Source organism: Heloderma suspectum, chromosome 2 (genome assembly GCF_057233095.1).
Source record: "Heloderma suspectum isolate Gila_16-S chromosome 2, 16-S_ref, whole genome shotgun sequence".
Taxonomy (NCBI): Eukaryota; Metazoa; Chordata; class Lepidosauria; order Squamata; family Helodermatidae; genus Heloderma; species Heloderma suspectum.
The window spans coordinates 273,128,579-273,155,239 of NC_139459.1; the positions used below are offsets into that span (position 1 = coordinate 273,128,579).

The following is a 26,661-nucleotide window of genomic DNA, read 5'->3' on the forward strand; positions in this document are numbered from 1 at the left end:
CACCAAGCATCCTAATAGCACAGGGGCCAATTTTTCATTTATTCTTCCACCCATCCCTGCAGCAGTACAAAGCCAGCAACAGCTTGAATCAATGGGTTGGATCCAGACTTACTCATGCTTAGTGTAGGCCAATGGGACTTAAGTTAGTTAGGAGCATCTTCTTCCCATTGATTGGAATGGGTCAGTTCTAAGCATGATTAATCTGGATCCAACCCAATAATCTGTAGTCCGTTATTGACATTTTTGGAAATGGTTGAAGTACAGAAAAACACCATTAACAAAGCATTCTTTTAAAAACCTGCATTTATTTACATTCATGTATAAAATATTCTTACATGAACTAAGGGCAGATGGAGCAGGTGTGAAGCAGAAGTGAGGGGCATAGGCGAGTAGTGCTGGGAGTGAGACAGTGGAAGGGGCCTGGTGGAGGTCCAATCACCTTCCCTTCAGAGGGTGTACCAGCTGTCACTGGAGTAGTAATAAATGGCTAACTTGTTAAGTGAGTTCTGTTGCAAAGCAGTAAGAAATTAAGTAAGGGTGTAATCCTAAGCATATTTAGACAGGAAAAGTCCTACAACACCCAGCATTCCCCAGCTAGCCATTGGGAGTTGTAGGACTTTTTTCTGCCTAAACATGCATAAGATTGCACCCTAAGATTACTTTTGGGGCCCATAGAAGTTTGTACTATTATTTGTACAATAACACCGTTCAGTATTAAATCTAAAAATTGCATTACATTTTCTGACAAAATGGCTCGGGATATTCTGCACCAGCTATTCCTTTCACATGACTTGTAGCAGTAAATACTGTGAATAGTTTGCACAGTCTACACTTTTACAATGTATCCTGCCCCAATTTGTATTCCACTTCTGGGACTTGTTAGCGCTCAAATTATCTCATACGCTAGGTAGCAATTTTATCGAGCCAGTAACTGTGTCCTGGTACGTTAGCTGAGGTTGTGATTGCATTACCATTCCTCTGTATCCAATCAGAATTCTCAGGAAATAGAGGATGCTAACATAGCACTTGACCATATAGCCATCGGGACCAGAAAACTAGCCCACCATCCAGTAATGAGCTCCATTCAGTACACTTTTCAGCACCTGTTACATGGCTGTCTGTTTTTTTCTGGAAAGAACTTCACTTGTGTAATACAAACAACACCAGAAAAGAGCTACGGCAATTTAGATGTCCATCCATAAACAACAAGTATGCATGGCAAATAACTAGTACAGGCAGTACGTGGGTATAGCATGTCTCTTCAAAAGCAGAAGGGCCTGGTTATTATGACACAGAGTCCAGCCTGCACTCTGCCTCTCCTGGAGAGTCTGCTAGAGGGAAGCACACACCAAAGGAAAAAGGCATGCAGTACAGTCTAGTAGCACTGAGTGTCTTGTACCGCTGACTGACATGTAAGGCCCACCAAAAAAAGGTCAGCCACCATTGGAATCTGTACCTGCTTGTTGTTTTGTGGATATCTATTTGATAATTAGTCTTCTGCAAATAGCAGCTCTTCTCTTAGTCGTTCATAAAAGATAAACTGGATGACGCATATTATTCTTCAGTCCAGCTCATAAATATTTTCTGCTGCATGGACACCAGCTTCCAGGACATGCTGAATCCCTCCAGTCTCTGAAGTTGAGAATGCTACCTGACTAAAATAAAATAAAAACAAATATGTGATGTAAAGGGATACTTTCATGAATGTAAAAAGAACATTTCTGTTTCTGCCATGGGTAAGCATGAGGCACTGATTTAGCATATCACTACCCAACCAGATTTAGTCTTCAGCTATTCTTGTCCTTTGCCATCTAGGCAGTGATTCCCTTCCATCTGTGTCTGCATAGAGCAGGCCTTCCAACTTGTTCCCTGATAAAACAAACACATCCCTTCTGCTTCATTGAAAGTAAGGTTGCAGTTTCAGTGCCTGCCTCCCAGGTTGCAGTTTCAGTGTCTGCTTACAATGACAAAATCTTGGGGTTTGTTCGGCGAGGCGGGGAGGGGGGGATTAAGCATCTAGCAGGTCACAATACAAGTCAGCCATTTTGCATTTGCTTTGGTATTAATAAATAGTACAGACCTGGCATAAGAATAGGTGAGATTGCCATCTATTCATAGAATCATAGAATAGTAGGGTTGGAAGGGGCCTATAAGACCACCAAGTCCAACCCCCTGCTCAAGGCAGGAATCTAAGTCAAAGCATCCCTGGCAGATGGCTGTCCAGATTCATCTTGAATGCCTTCAGTGTGGGAGAGCCCACCACCTCCCTAGGTCATTGGTTCCATTGTCGTATTGCTGTAACAGCCAGGAAGTTTTTCCGGATGTTCAGATGGAATCTGGCTTCCTGTCACTTGAGCCCATTATTCCGTGTCCTGCACTCTGGAATGATCAAGAACAGATGCTGGCCTTCCTCTCTGTGACAACCTTTCAAGTACTTGAAGGGCGCTATCATATCTCCCCTCAGTCTTCTCTTAAGGCTAAACATGCCCAGTTCTTTCAGTCTCTCTTCACAGGGCTTTGTTTCCAGTCCCCTGATCATCTTTGTTGCCCTCCTCTGAACCCTCTCCAGTTTATGCATCCTTCTTAAAGCGTGGCGCCCAGAACTGGACATGGTATTCAAGATGAGGCCTAACCAGTGCTGAGTAGAGGGGAACTAGTACTTCACAGGATTTGGAAGCTATATTTCCATTAGGGCAGCCCAAAAGAGAATTTGCCTTTTTTACAGCCACATCACATTGTTGGCTCATATTCAGCTTCTGACAGACAACAATCAAGATCCTTCTCGCTTGTAGTATTGTTGAACTACAACAACTACAACTATCCCCCATCTTGTAACTGTGCATTTGGTTTCTTTTTCCTAAGGGCAGAACTTGGCATTTATCCCTATTAAATGTCATTCTGTTGTTTTCTGCCCAGCGCTCCAGCCAGCAAGATCACTTTGAATTCTGTTTCTGTCTTCCAGGATATTAGCTATCCTGCCAATTTTGTGTCATCTGCAAATTTTATCAGCATTCCCTGCACCTCCTCCTCCAAGTCATTAATAAAAATGTTGAAGAGCACAGGGCCCAGGACTGAGCCCTGCGGTACCTCACTCATTACCTCTCCCCAGCTTGAGAAGGTCCCATTGATAAGCACTCTTTGAGTCCGATTCTGTAGCCAACTGTGGATCCACCTGAGAGTTGATTCATCTAGCCCACTTTGAGCTAGTTTGCTCATCAGGATATCATGGGGCGCTTTGTTGAAAGCTTTGCTGAAGTCGAGGTATATTATGCCCACAGTATTCCCACAGTCCACAAGGGAGGTTACCTGATCAAAAAATGAGATCAGATTCATCTGGCAGGATTTGTTCTTGACAAATCCATGTTGGTTTCCAGTAATCACTGCATTGTTTTCAAGGTGCTTCCAGATGGATTGCTTTATAATCTGCTCCAGAATTTTCCCAGGGATTGATGTCAGACTGACTGGTCTGCAGTTCCCACATTCTTCCTTTTTGCCTTTTTTGAAGATAGGGATAACATTAACCCTTCTCCAATCATCTGGCACTTCACCCGTCCTCCATGATTTCTCAAAGAGAATAGACAGTGGTTCTGAGAGTTCTTCTGCCAGTTCCTTTATTACTCTAGGATACAGTACATCTGGCCCTGGAGATTTGAACTCATTCAAAGTAGTTAGGTGTTTCTTGACCATATGTCTATCAATCTCAAGCTGCAATCCTGCCCCTTCAGACTGTACTCTGCCTTTGCCAGGGGGCTCATAGACCCTCTTTCGGGAGAAGACTGAGCCAAAGTAGGAATTGAGCACTTCTGCCTTTTCCTTGTCATGTGTTATCATTTTGCCATCCTTATTTAATAGTTGAACCACCATTTCTTTCCTCTGTCTTTTACTATGCACATATCTGAAAAAAGCCCTTTTGTTGCTTTTAGCATCCCTCGCTAACCTCAGCTCGTTCTCAGCTTTAGCCTTCCTGACACCATCCCTGCAATTCTGTGCTACCCGCCTGTACTCTTCCTTTGTAGCTTGGCCTTCCTTCCATTTCCTATATGTGTCCCTTTTTGTTTTCAGGTCATCTCTAAGCTTTTTGTGAGGCCACATTGGCTTCTTCTGTTACCTTCCACCTTTTCTTCTTGTTGGAATTGTTTGTAATTGTGCCTTGAGAATTTCCTTTTTTAAAAACTCCCACCCATCTTGGACTCCTTTTCTCGTTAGAGTCGCTTGCCACGGGACCTTACTAATCATTGTTCTGAGTTTACTAAATTGGCTTTCCTAAAATCCAGGGTACTCATTTAGCTACACTCAGCTTTTGCTTCCTTTAGAACCAAGAACACAAGTATAACATTGTCACTTTCCCCCAGAGTTCCCGTAACTGCTACTTTATCCACTAAGTCATCTCTGTTGGTTAGGATTAAGTCAAGGATAGCCGATCCTCTAGTTCCTTCTTCTACTTTCTGTAGGAGGAAATTATCAGCAACCCAAGTCAGGAATCTCTTGGAGGAGCCAAGTTCTGCAGAATTTGTCTCCCAACAAATACCGGGGAAACTGAAGTGCCCCATTACTACTACATCATGCTTCCTTGAAACATTGGCAATTTGCTTTTCAAAAGTTTCATCTTCGTCTTTTCCTTGATTGGGTGGCCAGTAGTAGACTCTGACCACCGTGTTCCTTTTATTCTTTGCTCCATTTATTTTAACCCAGATGCTCTTGATGGGTCTACCAAGCTCATCTTCCTGTATTTCTGTGCAGAGAGATATATTTTTAACATATAGTGCAACTCCACCTCCCTTTCTGTTCCTTCTGTTCTTTTTGAACAAGTTATATCCTTCAGTTGCTGTATTCCAGTCATGGAAGTCATCCCACAAAGTTTCAGTTACATCTCTCACGTCATACGTAATTTCCCTCCTGTATTAAGAGTTCAAGTTCATTCTGTTTATTTCCCATACTCTGGGCAATAGTGTATAGACATTAGGGATGAGGAAGAATTCCGCCACGGACCCCAATGAGGCCGGATTCCAAGAATCCAGCCCTATTGGGGCCAGTGGTGGAATGGAGCACTCACCTCTGCCTCCCCCCAGAATCTGTGTGGGTCGGCTCCCTCGTAGTGTCGATCCTGCAGAGCCAGCCACCGGCTTCGCTTCATCGGTGATACGGCCAGCCACCATTGCCGTGCCGTATCGCTGGGGTAGGGTGAGTCTCCGAACACAAATGGCGTAGTGGGCAGCTTTACGGCTGCAAATGGCATCCACTATGCCATTTGTGTCCCTGTTTTTCCCCACGATAGGCTACGCAAATATTTGAGAAGCCTATCTCGTGAACAGGGATGCAAATGGCAGAGTGGACACCGTTTGCGTCCCTATTCACGCAATGTTGTTGTTTATTCGTTCAGTCGCATCTGACTGTTCGTGACTTCATGGACCAGACCATGCCAGAGCTTCCTGTCAGCCGTTGCCACCCCCAGCTCCCCCAAGGTCGAGTCCGTCACCTCCAGAATATCATCCATCCATCTTGCCCTTGGTCGGCCCCTCTTCCTTTTGCCTTCCACTTTCCCTAGCATCAGCATCTTCTCCAGGGTATTCTGTCTTCTCATTATGTGGCCAAAGTACTTCAGTTTTGCCTTTAATATCATTCCCCCAAGTGAGCAGTCTGGCTTTATTTCCTGAGTATGGACTGGTTTGATCTTCTTGCAGTCCAAGGGACTCTCACAATTTTCCTCCAACAACACAGTTCAAAAGCATCTATCTTCCTTCACTCCACCTTCCTTATGGTCCAGCCCTCACAGCCATAGGTTACTACAGGGAATAAAAAGAAAAAAAAAAGGTAAAGGTGTCCCCAACCAGTCGTGTCCAACTCTAGGGTGCAGTGCTCATCCCCGTTTCTAAGCCGAAGAGCCAGCGCTGTCCGAAGATGCTTCCGTGGTCATGTGGCCGGCATGACTGAACACCGAGGTGCATGGAACGCTGTTACCTTTCCCGCCGAGGCGGTGCCTATTTATCTACTTGCAATTTCTTGCTTTCAAACTGCTAGGTTGGCAGAAGCTGGGACTGAAAACGGGAGCTCACTCCGTCACGCAGCACTCGGGTCTCGAACTGCTGTCCGCCGACCTTCCAGTCTGCAGTTCAGCATCTTAACCACTAAGCTACCGCAGCCCCTTACTACAGGGAATACCATTGCTTTAACTATGCGGACCTTTGTTGTCTGTGTGATGTCTCTGCTCTTAACTATTTTATCAAGATTTGTCATTGCTTTCCTCCCAAGAAGTAAATATCTTCTGATTTCCTGGCTACAATCAGCGTCTGCAGTAATCTTTGTGCCTAGAAGGACAAAGTCTGTCACTGCCTCCACATTTTCTCCCTCTATTTGCCAGTTATCAATCAAGCTAGTTGCCATAATCTTGGGGTTTTTTGAGGTTTAACTGCAACCCAGCTTTTGCACTTTCTTCTTTCACCTTCGTCATGAGGTTCCTCAGCTCCACAGGGACGTAAATGGTTTACTGGACGCCATTTGCGGTCGTCAAGCTGGTAACAACAACCAGCTTTACAGCCGCAAATGGCACCCACTATGCCATTTCCATCCAGAGATTCACTTACCCTACCCCAGAGATACAGCATGGCAATGGAAGCCGGCCATATCGTCAGCAAAGCAGAGCCAGCGGCCGGCTCCGCAGGATTGCCGTGGAGTGGAGCTGGCCCGGATGGATTCTGGGGGGGAGAGGCGGATCGCCTCCCCCCCCCCCCCGCAGACCCCGCTGCTGGGCCTGGAAGTAAGGGATTCATACATCTGTAATAGACATTGAAGATCATGTGCTTTATAGTCTGGCTTTCTTCCTACATGTTTCTGAAGACTATTATATTGGGCGCTATTAGAGCTGTTCTCTCTGTTGTGGTACATGAGCCTTCATCCACTGTTAACCCCAACTTTACGTCTCCCTCCCCCATAGGATTCAGTTTAAAGCCCTCCTGATGAAGTTCTTCATGCTATGGCCAAACACATTCTTCCCAGGCTTTGTGAGGTGCCACCCATCCCTTCCAACATTCCATCTTCCAGCAAGTATTGCCCGTGGTCCCAGAATCCAGATCTCTCACGCTGGCACCACTTTTGTAGCCAGTCATTCACCTGGAGTATTTTTCTTTCCCTTTCTATCCCTCTTCTAACTACTGGAAGGATGGATGAGAAAACTATCTGGGCCTCAAAGTTCTTGAGTTTCCTTCCCAAAGCTTCAAAGTCTGACGTGATTTCTTTGTAGCTCCACTTGGCAGAGTTTGTTCCCACATGGATGAGAAGAAAGGGATATCTGTCAGTGGGCTTTATGAGTGTAGGCAACCTTTCAGTCACGTCTCTAATCTGTCCTCCTGGGAGACAGCATACCTGCCAATTCCACGGGTCTTCACGACATACTTGGGTTTCAATCCCACTCTCAAAGAGTCTCCCACTACTACTACTCTTCTTTTCTTGTTGTTGTAGGCCTTGGTTTCATTGCCTCTCCTTGACTGACCTTCAGCCTCTTGCTCGCTCTCATTCCCCTGTAATTCTTCCTCTGCAGGCTGTCCTGAAAATACCTTCAGGTACCTGGAAATGGTTTCATAGTTCCAATGCTTCCACTGGTGTAGAGTGGCTTCTAGTTCTTCTGCTCCTGTCACCCTTTTCCAAGGAGTATCCTCTACTTCATTTTTCCTCACCTCAGCATTTTTCTCTTCTGCCTCAGCTTGCTGTTGCTCTGCTAGCTTCTGTTCTTCACTTTGCTGCTGTAGTTCCACTGTTCTGTCCAAGAACTCTTCGTGTTCTCTTATTCCCTGGAGGGTCGACACTCGCCGCTCCAGTCCTCTTATTTTTTCTTCCAACAGCGTGATCAACTTGCACTTGTTGCACATGTAGGCCATGTTGATCTCAGGCAAGAAAACAAAGATGGCACAGACCTTGTGGGTCACCATCAGTGGAGAGTCTTTTTCTTCCTTAGTCTCTATTCCCTTTATGTTTCTAGCTTTCTGATTGTACTGGAATAGCCTGTGCTTTGTCCTCTATTCACTGGAGGTTAAAAGCACAGTCCCACTGGTATGGAAGTGTATGTTACAAGAAAAAGAAACTTTTAAAAAATGAAAAAAAATGTTAGGGGCTTCCCTTGCCAAACTCCCCTGCCAAACTTCCCTGGCAAACTTCTGTTTGATCTCCCTGTTTGCTCGCTCTCTGGGAGCTTGCTTCCTTGTATAGCTCCTAGAGCAGCTGGAGCAGCTTCCTCCGCTCTACTCAGCTAGGAGCAGAGCTATTAATCTGGCAGATAACAGCTATTAAGCTGGCAGATAACAGACTCCACCGTTCAGTATAGCCATCTTTAGGCATTTACTCTGGGTTGTGTGAAGGAGTTGCAGGAATATGTAGAGCTACCTCTGGCAAAATTCCTGAGCTGGCACGTGATTGACTGAGTTGGAAGTGGCTGCGGGAGAAGGGACCAAAACAAGGGGCTTTTCTACATGAGTCATTTATCATGCCCTCATCTTTCTCTACTCATGGTTGTTAACAGGTTCTTTAGATGACATTGTGACCCTCCGCTTTCACTTCTGTGTCTAAAGAGCACTTTCGGTGAGTCTTTTTAGAGTAGGGAAATGCAGTATTCAATTGTAAAAGCGAAAGAATCTGCTTATGTCACTTGTGTAGTTGTGCTATTCCACTATACTACAGTGTCACCTAGAGGTTATGCAGTGGAAAACCAGGAAAGGAAATGCTGTTCATGTAATGGTCATATCTCAGTTCTGTGATTAAACCAAAAGTAGATACAGCGGATTTACAGCCAATTAACAGCCTCGTGTAGAAAAACGCACAATTCCGTTCCAAATTGTATCCAAACTCTGAAAAGATCTGGGCCTGATTAGAAAAGGGCTGGGAGATTATTATTTTTCTTAATCTCCAAAATTTAACATCAGGAACATCACTACAAATAACTCAGGACAAAAGAAAACACTGGGCCACTTCTGTTCATAAGTTTCACAAACTGAGCTGAAAATTCTCAGATGAGAACCTTTGGGTCAATTGGGGGAGCCCCCCCCCCCACAGCTTACTTTTGTTCCCACTGCCATTGCTTTTGCAGCAGCAGCAGCACTCTTCCCAGCAGCTGCCATCCCCCACCACCCATAATTCCCCTGGGAATGGCAACATCGTTGTCAGGGTCTTCTGGGGCATAAAAATGGTCACCAGGAAGAGCTCCATATGCCAGAAAGAATTTTTCACTTTAAAAAAAATAAGTAGATCCTTATTCCATTTCACAATATGTTTCTTTAAATTCCCCTTTGTTTCAATATTTGTTTGTCAGGCCTACAGTCCTGTCTGTCTCTATGTCTGGCCCTATGTGGCATTGTAGCTGGGGGGCTACTGTTTGACACACGTGGAACTAGCCATGTGCTTCTTTGGACCCCGGCCTGTGGACATGTGGCAACAACCTTACATAGGGGACAAAATTTCCATAAGACAATGTATGTTCAGAACTAAAGAAAAAGGTGCCGATGGTAATTACCTTGTAGCATTACTCATCTTCTGCTTCCTGTGTAGATACCCTGCAGGATATTCATAACAACAAAAATCTTAACAGCAAAGAAAATAAAAGGCAATTGAATCAATTCGATGAAGAGTGAGATTAATATACAGGAACTACCAAACAATACTTCCTTACATTACTTCCCTTTCAAAAGTATCATAATGTATTAGTCTGACCTGTCCTGTCTCTTTGCTTGTTTTTATGCAGTAATTAAATCACACTGATGTTGCTGCTAGTGAGGAATTATTTGAATGTATTTTACTCCAGATCAGACCGCTGAGTATTCACATTTTGGGGAAATGGTTTAGCATTTGTCAAGTGTTCCAGTGTCAGATGTTGTATCAACTTAACACGAGAAGCTGTGTTTTTATTTTTAGATAGGCATATAAGAAGTTAGGTCAAAACTAGATTTTCCCTCAAAGAGTAAAGAGCAGACAAGGGAAAACAGTTCAGATCAGAACTCTGCCCGGGGGATGGGGGGCTTTAACCTTTGCTCCCCAGTATGATCCCCCCACCCCGAACTACTATTTGCATAGAGTACCTAGTGTGCCCCCTTGCAAAGGTGCTCACTGCAGAATCCCTGTGCTCTACACACAGCTTGGAGGTTGAGTTTCAGTGGAAATAACAGAAACTTTAATACTGGGACAATGATGTACCACCTAGAATGACTAATAGTGACACTGCACATCTTCCAAGGCTGACAAATAGATCCATCCTGGGCAGTTCTGACTTGCTTATTTCCTAGTATGAAAAACATATGTAGAAATATTTCTGCGATACTTACACTTTAATAGTAGAGTCACGGTGACTAGTAATACCGCACATGTTCCAATACCAACATATAGGCCTGTCCAAGATGTTTCTTCCTTCCCTTGCTGTTTTACCATTGTGGAAAAATATAAAGACCTATTCTGCAAAAACACAAAAATACAGAAAAAAATACATTGCATAGAAGCAGAAAAGTAGATGTCTAAACGGTACACATGACAGTAATATGAGCAATCACTTGTACATGTCAGAGATTTCCTTTTGAGCAAGTCATTCAACGTAAGGTAGTTCAAAATTGGGTCCCCTTCCCCCAAATATGGAATGATCTCCCCGACGAGGCCCATCTGGTGCTGACATTGTTATCTTTTCAGCACCAGGTTAAGATCTTTCTCTTCTCTCAGACATTTGGCTGCATACGATGAGGTTTTAATCAGGTCCTGGATTGTCTTTGGGTGATCGTTTAAAAAAGTTTTTTTAGATATATGCTGTCTGCATGTGTGTGCTGTCTGTTTATATGCTTGTATGTAAATGATTTTCCACTTTGCATAATGTATTTTAGTGGTTTTTAATCTCTGTGAACCGTGGGGTGTTATAGAAATGTAATAAATGAAATGAAATGAAAATAGAATTTATTTATTTATTATTAAATTTATTAATCGCCCATCTGACTGGTCACCCAGCCACTCTGGGCGATGTACAACCCACCATAAAACAATTTAAAACAATAAAATTTTACCCCCCCAAAAAAACTTTTTAAATACCCTAACCCACCCCAAATGCCTGCCTGAACAACCACGTTTTTAATGCACGACGGAAGCTCATTAAAGAGGGGGCATGACGGAGTTCCCTAGGGAGGGAGTTCCATAGAGTGGGGGCCACCACAGAGAAGGCCCTCTCCCTCGTCCCCACCAGTCTAGCTGTCCTGGCTGATGGGACAGAGAGAAGGCCAGTCCTCTGAATGAGGGCTCAGTCCTCTGAAGTCGGAGGCAACTGCCTATCCAATGCAGGGAGTCTGAAGCATGGAGGAGAGGATTCCCTCTGTGCTCTGGCTGCCCTACAGTTTGCCTTAGATGACCAATACTGGGCGCCTAAGTGCGGTTTCGGGGAGGTGATGGAACGAGGCTGGAGACCACATAGAAAGCTGTCTAAAGCAGCTTCCATGGTCCCCCCCCCCCTGCCCCGGGAATGCCCCGTTTTCATCCTCTCCATGCTCCGTGTTACGAGCACATAAAGGCATGGAGGGGCAGCTACCACACTTCCCTTCTTGCCAGTTATGAGGAGGAAGCGGAGGGGAGTGTGATTTCCCAGCTCCAAGTTTGTAGCGCTGTCAGCCTGTCTGCGAGCTTGGAACTGGGAAACCAAAAAATCCTATCTCCCCCAGATGCTGTCTAGGGGACATAGGATTGCTCTCCCCATCAGTTTTAAAAGTAAATTGATCAGACTTAAATTTTCAGTTTTCCAAAAATATTTATTGAAACTCAAAGCTACTACCTAAGGGTTTTCAGGCCCAGCACTAGATTTATATTATGGCCTCAGACAGGAGAATTCTGGAAAGCTAAACATCACCCTATCTGGTGTCCATCAGAGGCACACAAAGGGATACACTGCACTCATTCTCTTTTCTTCCCACTGCCATTTCCGCCTCTTCCCAGCAGGCAGTTAAAAAGACCCAGAGAAGCGTGAAGCATGGCCATGGCTCCCCACCCCTCACCCCAGATAAGGACCCACTACTAGCAACATCAGCTTGGTTTCACTACTTCCAGCTGAGCTAAGTGGAAGAGAAGGATATGGGCTACGCTTGGGGATTCATTATGTGGATTGATTATTCCTTGTTAGCTATGGGCCTTAGGTAACTCCCTAATTAATTCTTCAGCTGCAGGGCTCTGTCAAACCTCTCATCTTTGTGAATATTTAGCTCTAGATATTAAGTGACTTTTGGTACAAAGATGCTGCCATAGTTAAATCAGCAAGGAGGGAGCACAGCATAAACCTTCTACTATTGGGTAAGTACATAATTTTAATAGAAAATGAAATTAATTTTCATAGAAATGAAAGAGATGTCTATTCCAAAACAAAACCCTTCTCATTTATCTTTGATATAAAAGAGCCTTGACTGATGAATATTTGTACTTCAGCCAGGCCTGCACTGCAGCTTCTCTGCCTAAAGGGGGCAGGCCTTGAACTTCATGCCTTGTCAAAAAACGCCAATTATCTAGTAGTATCAAAGCGTTATTTATCCTCTTGGGCAAACAAGAACTGTTCTCCTTAAGATTTTGTATTTCCCTCATTGCCTGCCTTTTGAAGGAAGAGAGATGTTCACAACTGAAGACAGTGTGTGTGCCTGTACGAACACAAACGTCCTGAGAAAATTAGTAGGGGGTGGGTTTGCTGTTATGCTCAGGGTCTAATAAAGGGCTATTTTTAAGGTTAGAACAATTTGCAGAAGTTATTAACAAGCAAGATATATATCTTGCCATTACTTATTCATCTCCCCCATCAAGAAGTACTTGATGGAGTATGTGAGCGCACGCACGGTTGCACGCACGCGCGTGCACACATACATACATACACACATATGCAAAAGAACTAGGAAAATTGGCTGGGGGATTGCTTTTCTGCTCAGGGACTAAACTGCTATTCTCAAGGTTTGAACTCATTTTCTTTATAATATTTAAAGGCTGAGGGTGGATTACAGAAATTATTTACGAAAGAGATGGATACCTTATTGATTATAACGTCATTATTAGTCATGTTCCCCTTGTACTAGAGCTGTCTCTTATATGGTATAGTGGCTTCCCCGTTTTCTCTTCTTCCATCTTCTCTTGTAACATATTGTCTGAATTCAGACATAATGTTAAACCATGTGTTTTTGTAGCAAAATTAAGCTTGAATTATTCACTCTTACTAGGTGTTTTTTGAGCTAATTGTCCCCATTTGAAGAAGCCATTTCCCCACTTTATTTAGGTACAGTGCCAATCAGCTCTGTGTATACCACACTTCTGGCAAAGATCCTTACATTTCCAGGTTCATTGGACATGTGTGCACATTGGCGTTTGCGCACGTGTGAACAACAACATGTCATAACAATATCAAGGCATGGTTTGTTGCTAAACCAGGACTGGAAATATTTAATTACTGTGTGAAAGGAACAAAAGAGGGTGAATCAGCATATGGAAAGAGAGGAGAGAGCACGTGAGCCTAAGGCTCATGGCCCATTATGTTAAACCATGGTATAGCCTCACAGGTATAGCCTATAATGAATAGCCTCATTATAATGAAGGTACTATATTCTTTTGTTGGTGCTTATGAAAGCGTTAAAGATGGTATCTGGTATATCTAACCCTTACAGTAGTGAAAAGATAAACTTAAAATATTGCATCATGCCTGATGAAGTCTTGGGAACCAGAAAGGATGCTGTGCAGGACTTCCAGTGTTGGACGGGAGAATGTATCCATTTTTGTACAGCCTCAACTGTTGACATCTCCCCATGGCTAGCAGAAGCAGAGTAAAATAAGCAAAATTTGTTTGATCTGGGTTTTTTTCCAAAGGGTTTAGTGTCCATTATGTTAAAATAAGAGAATACACAGCCTTAACTGGGTAATCTGGATGAGACCTCTAATCTGCTGGAGATGTTTGAGTAATGAAAATCTTGCCTCATAGGTCATAGATCATAGAGTTGGAAGGGGCCTACAAGATCATCAAGTCCAACCCCCTGCTCAGTGCAGGAAGCCTGATTCCTAGGCAGTTCCCCATCCAAGTATTAACCAGGGCTGACCCTGCTTAGCTTCCGAGATCAGACGAGATCAGGCACATCCTTCCATAAACGCCTTTATACATTCATTCTGATATGCTTACTTTAATAGTAGTAGTAATAATAGGAATAATGATGATGTTTACATAGAACAATTAGTGTGCATGGTGCTTTACAAAGTACAGGAAGACAGATCCTTGGCCCAAGGAACAATCTGAAACTCAACACAGGGAAGACAACAGAGGGAGCAGAGGGAGGTAAGGTAAGCAGGAAATGATATGCATTTCTTTCAGTTACAGATGCTTACGCTTAGAGCTGGGTACGGGGAGCATGGGATTATGCCAGAGGCTTCACAGAAAAACTGGGTTTGAGGAGCAATTTGATTATTTTAAGAAAGTAACATCATACAGGTGCTCTAGAAAGCAGTTCCAGGACTTCTGTACCCATAGTTATAACATTTCCACATCAAAGAGGCAACAGAGATACTTACATCTGGTGGGGATTCTGTACTGGATGCCCACCTTGGTTCCAAAGCAGAGTCAGATTCAGTGAAGCGTTCAGGAGTTGGATGAAGTGAAGCTAAAACAACACACTAATTAGTACAATGTTATTTTTACAAGGTAAATGGATGCATCTGGATGACAGAGACCCATGTCATTTGTATGAATATAAGTCCAGTGCTCTTGACTGAAAATGGGAATTAAGCACACTTAGCTGGGTCACAATGTTTACATATTTAATGTATTCTTTATTGTTCTTGTCCTTATAGGTTTACTATCAATATTATATTTTATATTACAGCATATTTCTCTAGATTCTCTCCTCTCCCAAACTTTCCACTGCTAAACTAACCTACTTCTTACTCTCCAGTCTTAGAGGGAGTGATGTTTACAGTACAGTTTGAATCAGCCCTTTTGGAGACAAAGAGTTTCTTTCTTCTGAAGGAGTAGACTGCACAATTTGAGTGCACATGATTTTAAAAGACACAGAGACCAATTTTCTGCCAGGTTAATGAAGAACACAGCCCTTCTCTCCACTAATACAATATTGTCTCTCTGGTTACAAAACTTCAAGAGAAGACAGATATTATGGAAAATAAATGTAGCCTGCAGCCTATGCATGCTTACATGGTAGTGAAGCCCTCTGAACTCAGAGTGACTGCTTTCTTGCAAGAAAAAGTGCACAGGGTTGGGCCGACCCTATTTAAACCAAGATGAGTAAAAAAAATAATAATCTGAATTATTATAATCAGGGTTATCGCCTGAAAGATCCTAAACGAAATGATGATTTGGCCCTCTTCTTGTCAACTTTCCTAACATATTTATTGGTTTTACTCCTGTTCTCCCTCAAGCTCTCCACATTTTATCCTCACAAATCTGTGCGAAGATTAGGCTGAGAAATGGTAATTGACCCAAGGTCATGAGTCCAGGAAGCCCATTTTGGAGAAACTATACTAATGCTAAAATGTGACAATACCAAAATGGAACTTTTTCCCCCTTGTGGGTTATACATGTTTTAATGCAATACTTCCCCTACCACCCACTTATCTTTGTGATGCTTTGCGCTGTTCCATTTAAACAGAAACTTTAGAGAGGTTTCACTTCTTTGTGTAAGGGGAAGTGTCATTATGGCAAGTGGTTAGAGCTCAGGCAGATAAAATTAATCTGAAAGTAGAGTTGATAATAGCGTATGCCTCCAAACGTGTCAGATCTCCCCTTCAACAAATTACAAAATAAGCTTTTACTTCAAAGTACTATCATTTGCCATTGAAAAGAAACACTTGCTTACAAAGGAGCTCAGGTCGTAAAACTTATGAAGCTCCATACTGATTACAAAACCGTTTTACTGTTGATCAGCTGAGGAGCAAAAATATCACAGGATCAATTGTGCATGTAAAAAAGGAGTGGGCAACCTTTTTTTCCCACCAAGGGCCACATTCCCTGGGAGATAATCTCTTGGGGTCCACATGCCAGCATTGGGTGGGGCTAGAGCCACCCTAAACACAATCGCACTGTCTCTTAAGGTAAGCCCCACCCCCTCACTATTTCTCTTTTTCTCTCTTAAGAAGAGAAAGAGATAGAGCAGTGTTGAGTGGTAATAATTTTAAGAGAGAAGGGGTGGGGCGGGGGGCTGATCTTAACATTTCCCCTCTCCTCGTCACCTTCATCAAATGAAGCCAGTGCCCACATAAAATTAGGATGAGAGCCACATGCAGCACTGGAGCTGATGTAAACAGTAAAGATTGGACATTCAAGGGTCACTGAAGAAGCATGGATGCTGCCAACCCCCCCAAAAAAACCTATGTACATTCAGTATCATCTGGATTCAGCTTCCATTGTCATCAGCCATGCTGTTACCGCATGTACTGTGCCCAACAGTTTTACTTATCATGCAAAATACAAGCTCTTTGCAGACAATGCCCTCTGACTACTTTTCAAGTCCCTACATTAATCCAGGGGGTGTCTCCATGAGTGATTTACTCCAAGCCGGCTGCGTGTTGAGGTTGTTAGGGATACATGATGTTGTGGCCATCCAGCAGTCCCCCCGCCCCCCAGCTTATCAGGGAAAAACCATATTTCCTGAGACTGCTTAAAGTGTGATTCTTTTCCTTCAGTCGGGTTCTCCCCGGTATAGTTGCTGTGCACCCCAACCTCTGCGTTGACCTCAGGTATACTAGCGCTGCCCAGGGGGGTGCCTTACACCCTGACCCCGGTCAAGGGGTGTTTCCTGTGTGTTTCCCATCCCTGCACAAACCCATTAGTGTCTCCTCAGAAGTAACTTCCATTGTGCAGAATGAGGCTCACCCTCTGAATGCCCACATCAGAACTTACAGAGATCCCCCTCAATTGACATGGCACAGTTTAAAGCCCAAATTCCCTAAGTGCAGTAAATCGCAATCTTGAGGTTCCAGTTCTCTGTTGTTTGGTGTATTGCCTTAGGAAGTAACTGCTTCAACCCTTAGTTATAGAGATCCTGTGCAGCATTGGGTTACAATGGGGTCTGGTAAAGCTTTAACAGGAAATCCTGTCCCAGGTAAAAATAGAATAAAGCAAATGGTGATGTCTCCAAATCAGCTTCTTGGGTAAGACGAATATTCTAAAACTGGATATCCTATCTCATATGTTATGCATACAATGGGGCCACTCCAACAGGGCCACTCCGTAAGGATACAATAAGCAACTTGATCAAGTCACTTCATACCATGTCAAACTCTACACTGTAACCAATAAAGTTGTGGCCAGTTTATAAACCAATATTGTCTCTGTGTGATTATTGGTAAACCTTCCTGGATGGCCACCCAATAAGCACTCCGGACGCAAAGAATTGCACACACTTAAGGATCTTTAGAGAACTTACAGTCTAGCGGTTCATACAACCTGGATACATATTCAACTTCTGCATCACCTCACCATACTATATGGATGGAAAGTGTTAACCTCCTGCTCCTTTATTGAGCTTCAAGAGAGAACGGAGACCAAAAAACTCACTATCCAACTGTATACACACCTGGCACCACAGAAGAATTCGGACCCAGTTTCTCTGAGAAAGAAACAGAACAAAAATCCAGTTACACTGTACTAGATGCAGAAGTAGCAAAAAGCACCAATATGTTATTACTGCGTTTTGGACTTACACCTGAAGCTAATATAATAAAGAATCATGGTGAATATCCACTGGTCACAGAGACAGTTTGCCAAACTAGGGGTGGTCTCCTACACCAACTGTGGCATGTGGCTGAGCCAAAGTTGTATAAACTTATATCCTTTGAACTTGCCCCGTGGTCTCTTCCTTTGGGCAGGAGATCAGCAACTGCATCAGTTTTCGTTCTGGGAGAATTACCTTTCATTCTAGCATAGCTTGGCTATATCCCAGCCTTCTGCTTCCTAACCAAATACAGTCACGTAGTTCCTCCTGCAGATGTTATTGGTAGGCAGCGATTTCACATTGCTGGCCTGGAAACCTCAACAATCCCTGCAGACCCATTGTTGGCTTGAAGTTATGCTAGAACTGGCTTTTCAGGAGCAACCAAGGTGGAATTCCAAAGTACTCAGGGAGGAGAGTAAGGTGGAAATGTAACTGCAAAGCAGGGCCAGATCTACACCTTGTGTCATATTGATACGATCCCATCATGGTGACGCTATACGCTTCTTGCGCATTTATACCTCGCAGCACACACAGTGACATCTGTTGAGGTATTTTGGATCATACTGAATAAAAAACAGGAAATAACACTAGAAAAGCAATATATGGAGCGAGTAATGTGTCCCAACAGTTATCAGTGCATTTTAATACTAATAAAAGGCACTAGTGTAGATCTAGCCCAAGAACAGCTTCACTCTCCTCAGCCTCCCCGCTTCAATTGTTTGTATGGAAAGATGTATGTTGGTGGATTAAGGGAATGTGGTGATAGGGTATTTTAATTTTATGAAGGATTCAGGGACATAACAACAAAAGAACTGCCTCCTGTATCATACCAAAAGGCGATCAAGTCAAGAACGACAGTTGCCTAAGGGAAAGTAGGAAAATCAGCTACCCAGGGATTGACAGTGAATGGGTTCCTGCGATCTGTTTGCTTTTGTCTGTGGCATCCTCCACTTGAGTAGACCTGCTTCAGAAGACCATCTTTGCCCAGAAAGTTCCTGCTTCCTGGAGTGGACCAAGGACAGTGACCCAGCACTTTTGCCAGCAGCCCCAACCTCACTGGTCCAGTGATGAGCCTGGGGCTATTAGAATGTTGAGGCCCTGGGGTGGCGAGCTCAGCACCAGCAGGGGCACCACCTAAGGGGTTACACCAAAGTGGGCTGCAACTTTGGAAGCCTTTAGGGTGGCCTGGAGGATGAGGTTGCCCCTATCTATCTATCTATCTATCTATTTATCTATTTATACATTTCTATCCTGCCCTATATCATTACAATCTCAGGGCAGCATACAGATAAGATCAATGTAAACAGTATAAAACAATAAATAATTTAAACACCTAAAAACATACTAAACTATTGAACAAGCTAAAACCAGTTAAAATCTAAAACAATAAAACAGTTAAAACAATGTGCTAGGGAATGCATTTAGCCCTCAAAGGCTTTGGTAAAAAGCCACATTTTTACTTGGTGCTGAAAGGAGATGTCTGCACCAGTCGGACCTCCAAGGGGAAGGCATTCCACAACCAGGCTCCCACAGCAGAGAAGGCCCTCTTGCACATCCCACCATAGTGTATGTCGCATACTGGTGGGACGCAGAGGCGGGCCCCTCCAAAAGATCTCAGTTCTTGGGCAGGCGATATAGGAAGAGGCGCTCCCTCAAATATCGAGGCCCCAAGCCGCTTAGGGCTTTAAATGTCATCACCAAAACCTTGAATTCCAACCAGAAGCCTATTGGCATCCAGTGCAATTCCTTTGAAACCGGTGTTATATGGTTTTTATGGGGTGTTCCGGTCAGCAGTCTAGGGGCTGCATTTTGCACTAGCTGCAACTTCCGAGTCGTCTTCAAGGGCAGCACCACGTAAAGTGCATTGCAATAGTCTAATCGGAAAAATTACCGGCACATGTACTCCTGTGGCTAGGTTATCCCTGTCCAGGAAGGGCCGTAGCTGGCGGATCAGCCGAAGATGGCCCCAAGTACTCCTAGCCACAGAGTCCATTTGGGGCTCCAGTGACAGAGATGGATCTAGGCGTACTCCCAAGCTACACACCTGCTCCTTCAGGGGGAGTGCAACCCCATCCAGGACAGGTCGCTTACCCAATTCCCAGACCTGGGAACCACCAGAGCTTCCGTCTTGTCAGGATTTAGCTTCAGTTTATTGGCCCTCATCCAGCCCATTACAGCCTCCAGGCACTGGTCCAGATATTTCTGATGGAGGAAGTCCTGGCTCATGGTATGGGGGAGCAGTGAATTCTAATTGGATACTTGCACTGCCTTGGTCTTCTAAATTTTACTTCTTAAGAAGTGGTGCTATTGTTATTTAGTTGGCCTTTTGAGATGTGTCTTGAAGAGTGGGGAAACTGTAAAGGTTTGGGCGTGACTATTGCAGTAATTACTGTCAGTGGGAGATACAGTGATAGATTCCAACCTGGGTGTTGCATCATCATCATCATCATCATTATTTGCATTTATATACTGCCTTATCTCCTAAAAAGCCACCAACAGAGCATACAAAAATTAAAAAAAATAAAACCTTACAACAGTAAAAACAGTGCAAACATTAAAACTACACATATTAGGGCACAATGGTATGGCCCATAGACAGCATCTGAGGGGCCATTAGACATTCTTGATTCTCAGCTCCAAGGTCAAAGACAGGAATCAGAGCTCTGCCCCCTTCCTCGCCCCCTTGTAGCCGGTGTGGAAAGAATCACGTCAGCTGATCTCCAAGGTCAGGAGCTCCTTAACCAAGGGGGCATTTCGGTAGGCAGGGAGGGGAGGAGACTGGAGAGGCTGGGATACGAGTTATCTCTAGACCCTAGGCCTCTCCAGATTCCTTCCCTCCCCCTCCCAAGCTCCTCAGCTAGATGGGCAAAAAAGCCTGTCTAGCAAAAATGCAGAGCAGGGGGATGCCACTCTGCACTGGATGACTGTAAGCCTCCAGGTTTGAAGGCTTACAATCATCGCAATATGATTGTGCCCTTAAAAGACTAAATTGAGATGATACATCTTTCTAGAGGCCAAGAGAGTGGGGGGTCAATCATAGTTCTTGAGGGAGTGTATTCCATACTTTGTGGACAACACAGGAGGAAGACCTTTCACACATGCCTGACAAACTTGGTTACATCGTGGTGAAACCATTGCAACATGCTGTACATAGGACTATCCCTAAAAAGTATCCAGAAGCCTCAATTGGTACACAGTGCAGGAGTTCGGCTAACCGGTGCACAGTACCATGATCATATCACCCCTATATTGAAAGATCTACACTTATTGCCAATTACTTTCCATGCTCAATCCAAGGTGTTGGATTTAACCTTTAAAGCTTTAAGGTGCTTAGAGCCTGACTTTCTGAGGGCCTAGCTGTCTCATTATGAAACTCTCAGGTTATTAAGATCTGCAGGAGAGGCCCACTTGAGGACAACCCCCCTTGCAGAGGCCTCTTTGTCGGCCAAGCAGGAAAGAGCTTTCTTCTTCATCGCTTCCAAATTGTAGAACATTCTTGGCTTTTTGGAAAGGAATTAAGATGCTTTAATTTGGCTTTTTATATTGTGAACAGTGGTTTTAATGTTTCAGTATGGTTTTATTGCTTTTGTGTTTTTATGTATTATTGTTGTAATTTTAATTGTTGTACACCACCTTAGTAACATTTGTTGAAAGGCAGTATATCAATAGTATGTATGTATGTATGTATGTATAAATAAATAAATAAGTAGGCTATTGATGGATTGATTGATATTGAGGTTCCATTTTAGCTACTATAATTCATAGCTATTGATATAGCCATCACTCATAAATATCTTTAATCAGTGTTAAGGCACTTCTGTTGAGGGGTTGAAAAGGAAATGGAAGGAATTAGTTGCAATTGCTAGTCCACATAGCAGAGGCTCCAATTTTGTTTCCTGAAAAGTTAAGAGCATGTTAACAAAGAAGAATGAATGTTATTCAAACTTAAATACATGCTACACATACAGTCCCGTGTAATATAATGTGCTAGCATGTGCCAGATGGAAGTGTTCTACTCACCTTTCAGAATCACAACTTTAATATTTTTTAACTGATCGTTGAACAAGCCTGATATCTCCACACGGCAACAATACATCCCTGCATCTTTTTCTGTTACATGCACAATGGTCAGGGACACATCTCCTTGATCAATGTCTCCCATTAGCTGGTACTTTCTGGACAGCACATATGTCACTTGATATCCGTCAGTCCAGACAATTGTAGCAGAACACTTAGAGTTAGGACAAGCTCCTTTGCCCCAACACGAGCTTGTAGTTCCATGTTCACTGGTAGAATAACGACACGGTAAAGTGATGGTCTGACCCACTTTTCCTTGTACTAGCGTCTCAGCACCTGATGCTAAGGAGCCTGTAGGGAAAGATGATACAATTACCAAAAAGGAATGGGATTAGTAATGCAGACAAGCCAGTATTTCTAAAAAGATCTCCATCTCAGCAGTTTTCCTCAAGCCTAACATAGGGATGAATTTGCCATTTGAAAATATTCTGCCCAGGCACATATTCCTACATCTTGCTCCAGCCCCCTGAGTGAAGCCCCCAAAATGGAGGGAGAGCACACCCAAGTATCCCTGAACAAAAATGGTGGTACCAAGGCAGGAAGTGTGTTTCTTCCTGCCAGAACACTTAATCATTTATGACCATGTAACCTTTTTTTAACTTTCGTAAGAGTTAAGTTTTCAAGAGCAATATTCACTTCCTACACCTCCATGGAAGCTCTGCTTCTGAAATGGCTGATATGTGGCATAATGTAGAAATACTTGAATTCCTTTATGGTAGATGGTCTACTTTCTTTATGGTGATCACTTCAGGGTATTTTTATACATCTGATTCTCTGCAGGTTCAGGGGCTCTATGGGGAAACAAGCATGCTAAGCAATGCTGTTTTCTTAGCAAAGGAAGTGTTTTCTATCAGAAACAAAAGAGAGCAAAACCATAACATTTACACTGGTGGGAAGCCCCTTGGTGATTAAGGATGAATGTGGTTTGATTACATAGACACCTATTATCACATCCTGCAAATGTCTTTTTAATGCTGAAATCCATGTCCCGAGAAGATGTTATGCGTGTCCTCACAGAGAGAGCGCCAAAATATATCTTCATGCTATGGCTCAGGTTGGGGATATGCTTCTCAGTATGTGCTTCTCAGTTTGTACTTCTCCATTCCTCTGTATTTCAGTTGCAACAGCCAGCTCCTGCATTGTCTAGAAGCTGGAACATAGCTTTCAACTGAAGGTGAAATATTAAACTTTTCTAGGCAGGTTTTAGCCCTGTCATCTCTAATTTCATAAGTTTAGCACTGGCAGAAGTCGCTCATAAAATAAAACTTTAATCATAACACTGACAACATCATTTATACTCTAAAACCACTGGTTCCGTTTCTGATAGATATTATCTGTAAAATGTTATAAAGTTTAATTATATTTGTTTTATGCATTTTTAAATCTGTATCTATTGCTTAATTACAAAAAGCTGCAGTAAAAATTGAAGAAATAACCTGTTATGCAGGAGATGCGATACACATGATACAGCACTCCAAAAAAAAGGAATGACCACCAGTAGCGCATCTAATTGATAAATATATAGATTTAAAAGGTTTACATTTAAAAAAACAGATTTTAAACTGTGAAACGTTTTGGTAGATCTGTGTGTGTGTGTGTGTGTGTGTAAATTTTTAAATCTATACATTGTAACATTTAATTTTTTTTAATTATTAAATCTATAAATTTAACTGGATGTGCTACTGGTGGCCAATAAATAAACATAAAATGAAGAAAACTGAACTGAACCTCCACTCCCAATCCAAAGAATACCCCCCAAAAATCCCTCTAAAAGGAAGAATTCATTTGCGTTTATTGGTACGTTGCTTGTTTTTCATTTAGGAAATAGCATTGATATCGGAATCAGTGGTGATGCTAGGTAATTTTAGACTCTGGACTTAATAGTCTTATGGGGGGGGGACTTAAAAAGCAAGGACACAACCTGTTTGCCAACCCTGATTGAAAAGAACTACTCTGAGCACGTGGAGCTTCGCATTTTAAACTCATTTAAATCATAGCACCATCATGACTACAGGAATAAAATGGGGTTTACTTCTGCTGCCCTAACGCTAAATATGCTTACTTAGGAATATGCACCATTTTGTTGTTGAAAAGAAGGATATATATTTTTAGAGTAAAAACAATAGAATGAGCATGTGTAGCCATGTAAATGTCTGACTGGCCACCCCTGGCTAAAAAACATTTTTAAAATACGGAGACGGAATGGATGCTGTGGTGAACAGCATCAGGCCTGAGGGACCCCAGCATGCCCATGCTGAGCCAGGTGCTGACCTGGCCCTCCTTGCCACTGCCCCCGCCAACTGCCACTCTCCAGGTGATCATCTGGGGCCCCTTTGGGCTGCCCGGATGGACCTTGGCCCCAAGGTCCGATCCTAGCTGCACCAATGATCAGAGTGGTCTTTGGCAATTGGTAGTAAATGTTACTGGGTTACAAAGGTACCATTTATGAATAGGCTACCAGAGGAGAGGAACTACCCCATGACCGAGATTCTGAGTTTAGCTCCAAACCTAAGACATCAAACACTCTACAAAGCCAACAACAGCCATCTGTCTCGTTGTCATAAGAAGACTTATGAATGCCTGTTCTCAGAATGTCAATAATGTAAGATCAGTATTAATATAAAGTCAAAATGCAAAGTCAAAATATTGCACGCTGTTGATGCTGAATTAACTTGAGATACTAATGCTAAATTAGTTTCCTGTGATCTTAAAAGTGACTTACCATATGCAAATATCATCATCAAGTTATCAGTCACGCATGCCAAACCTACTCAGACATAAGTCCATGGAACATGCTTCCTCTCATCTGTACAATGACGCTATATGAAGCAGTGACTTTTCAGAAGTGTCATCTGTTATTATTTATAGTTGTATTAATATTTGGTTACCTGTAAACACCATCAATAGGATCCAATTCAGGGACAAACAAAGAAGCATGGTGTAGGCTGCGATATCAGCAGAGAATTGCCTTGTCCCCCCTTTGAGTGTGTGTGTAATAGAATACTCGTTTCCAAACCGAGTGTCTGACTTCTCTAATTTCTGATCTACTTCATATGTGACATGAGTCACAGTGGCAGAAGGTCTGATCAGAGTTTCTCCTTCCTGTGGTTAACATGCTTCAGTGTTCTGTGGACTGCCCAGTGCTGGTGTGGTGGGTATCAAAGATAAAAGTTGGCAGTGTTACACAGCAAAGTGAAAACACTCAGCACCACTTTGCACGATGAGATTTGTGCCACGATTCCCTAATATTCAGAGATGGCCCTGAAGATTTAAGTGTGAAGAAAAGCAGTTCCCAGTTATGATTTTCTATAGTGTTTTAAAAAATTATCTCTGGCCAATATCAGTGGTAAAAAGCATTGTATATCTAGACATAGATTTAGGATTAATTACAATATTACAAGTTTGTTTTTAAGTTAATGGCTTGCTCTAAAGCAGGGGTAGGCAATGTGGTACCCTGACACCTTTTGTGGCGCCCACACAGGTGCGTCACCCCTCCCACTTTTCCTTAGGGAGCCTCATGCTTCCAACTCCCTTTAGCTGATTAAACACCCAAAATGTACACCTAGAGCTCTTTTGATGGGTTCATTCAGCTTTCATGCTAACATGAAATTAGCATAATGGAATCTCTGGGTCCATTTCTCGCTTTGACTAAGATTTATTCACGTTTTCATTCCTTATTCAACATCTGAGTCATCAACTGCTACATCAGCTGCTCTTTCAAAATCCATGACACACAAATAGTTACAATTCTGAAGGAAAATTGTTAATTTGCCTCCAGCAGAATAACAGATGCCGTCTTATAAACTAGATCTACACTACTGCTTTATAGCAGTATTGAAGTGCCCTGATTACTGTTGGGGCACATTACACATTCTATATCTCACTATCATAATGTTATTTCCTGCTTTTTGTTCCACATTATCCAAAATACCGCAACAACCACTTTGCACGATGAGATTTGTGCCATGATTCAGAGATGGCCCTGAAGATTTAAGTGTGAAGAAAAGCAATTCCCAGTTATGATTTTCTACAGTGTTTTAAAAAATTATCTCTGGCCAATATCAATGGTAAAAAGCATTGTATATCTAGACATGGATTTAGGATTAATTACAATATTACAAGTTTCTTTTTAAGTTAATGGCTTGTTCTAAAGCAGGGGTGGGTAATGTGGTACCAGGGCACCAGGGTGTCCCTGACACCTTTTGTGGCACCCACACAGGTGCCTCACCCCTCCCATGTTTTTTAAAAAAAGTTTAACACATTTTCTTACTGGCTGCTAGTATTGCTGTTAATTAGGTTTCTGTAGGTGTGGAAAACTGTGAGTTCAAAGGAGCGGTTTAGTATGTTGGGGCTCAGATCCCACCGATGCCTTGTACTCAGTCTTTTGAGAAGATTAGAATAAATTTTGCCGTGCCTCCCATGCCAGCCATTTTGTGGTGGTGCCCAGGAGAGTTTTCTTAAATTGCCAGATGTGCCCAGAGCCCCAAAAGATTGATTACCCATTGCTCTAGAGCAATTCATTGATTAAAATAAATTTAGGAACCCACTGATTCTGCGCTACAATGTGAATATAGGTCATAAAATTTACTTCAGTTTCACAGGCGTGTAAGGCATACAAAGGGCTCTAGAGTTTGCAACAATCGTAAATACATTTTGCACTCAATCCAGATAATATTGGAAAGATATTTAGTGAAGTTACACTTTTCTCAACTAAACACCTCCACCAAAAACATCAGTCTTGGTTTTGTTTCAGGTTGACATAAATCATTTATAACAATGCCATCAGGAATAGAGTTGTTTTTTTTCTCTAAGGGGACAGGCCCCATTAAAATCCATATAATTAATAAATAATAAATACACCATACTGAATAATCTACTACTAATATAACTTTGTAAGACAAAA

General features: G+C 42.8%; 1 protein-coding gene across 1 annotated transcript in view; it reads right to left on the bottom strand.

The window, feature by feature from the left end:
• LOC146354569 (uncharacterized) overlaps positions 1–24,780 on the bottom strand; it is a 65,648-nt gene extending 40,868 nt beyond the window's left edge. The window contains exons 1-7 of the mRNA XM_084829812.1: positions 24,647–24,780; positions 21,702–22,049; positions 17,544–17,576; positions 14,527–14,615; positions 10,302–10,428; positions 9,497–9,536; positions 1,563–1,655 (exon numbers count right to left, since the gene is read on the bottom strand). Of these exons, the coding sequence (XP_084685938.1) occupies positions 1,563–1,655; positions 9,497–9,536; positions 10,302–10,428; positions 14,527–14,615; positions 17,544–17,576; positions 21,702–22,049; positions 24,647–24,695 (779 nt within the window). The 5' untranslated portion in view covers positions 24,696–24,780. The remainder of the gene's footprint in view (positions 1–1,562; positions 1,656–9,496; positions 9,537–10,301; positions 10,429–14,526; positions 14,616–17,543; positions 17,577–21,701; positions 22,050–24,646) is intronic.
• Positions 24,781–26,661: the final 1,881 nt, after the last annotated feature.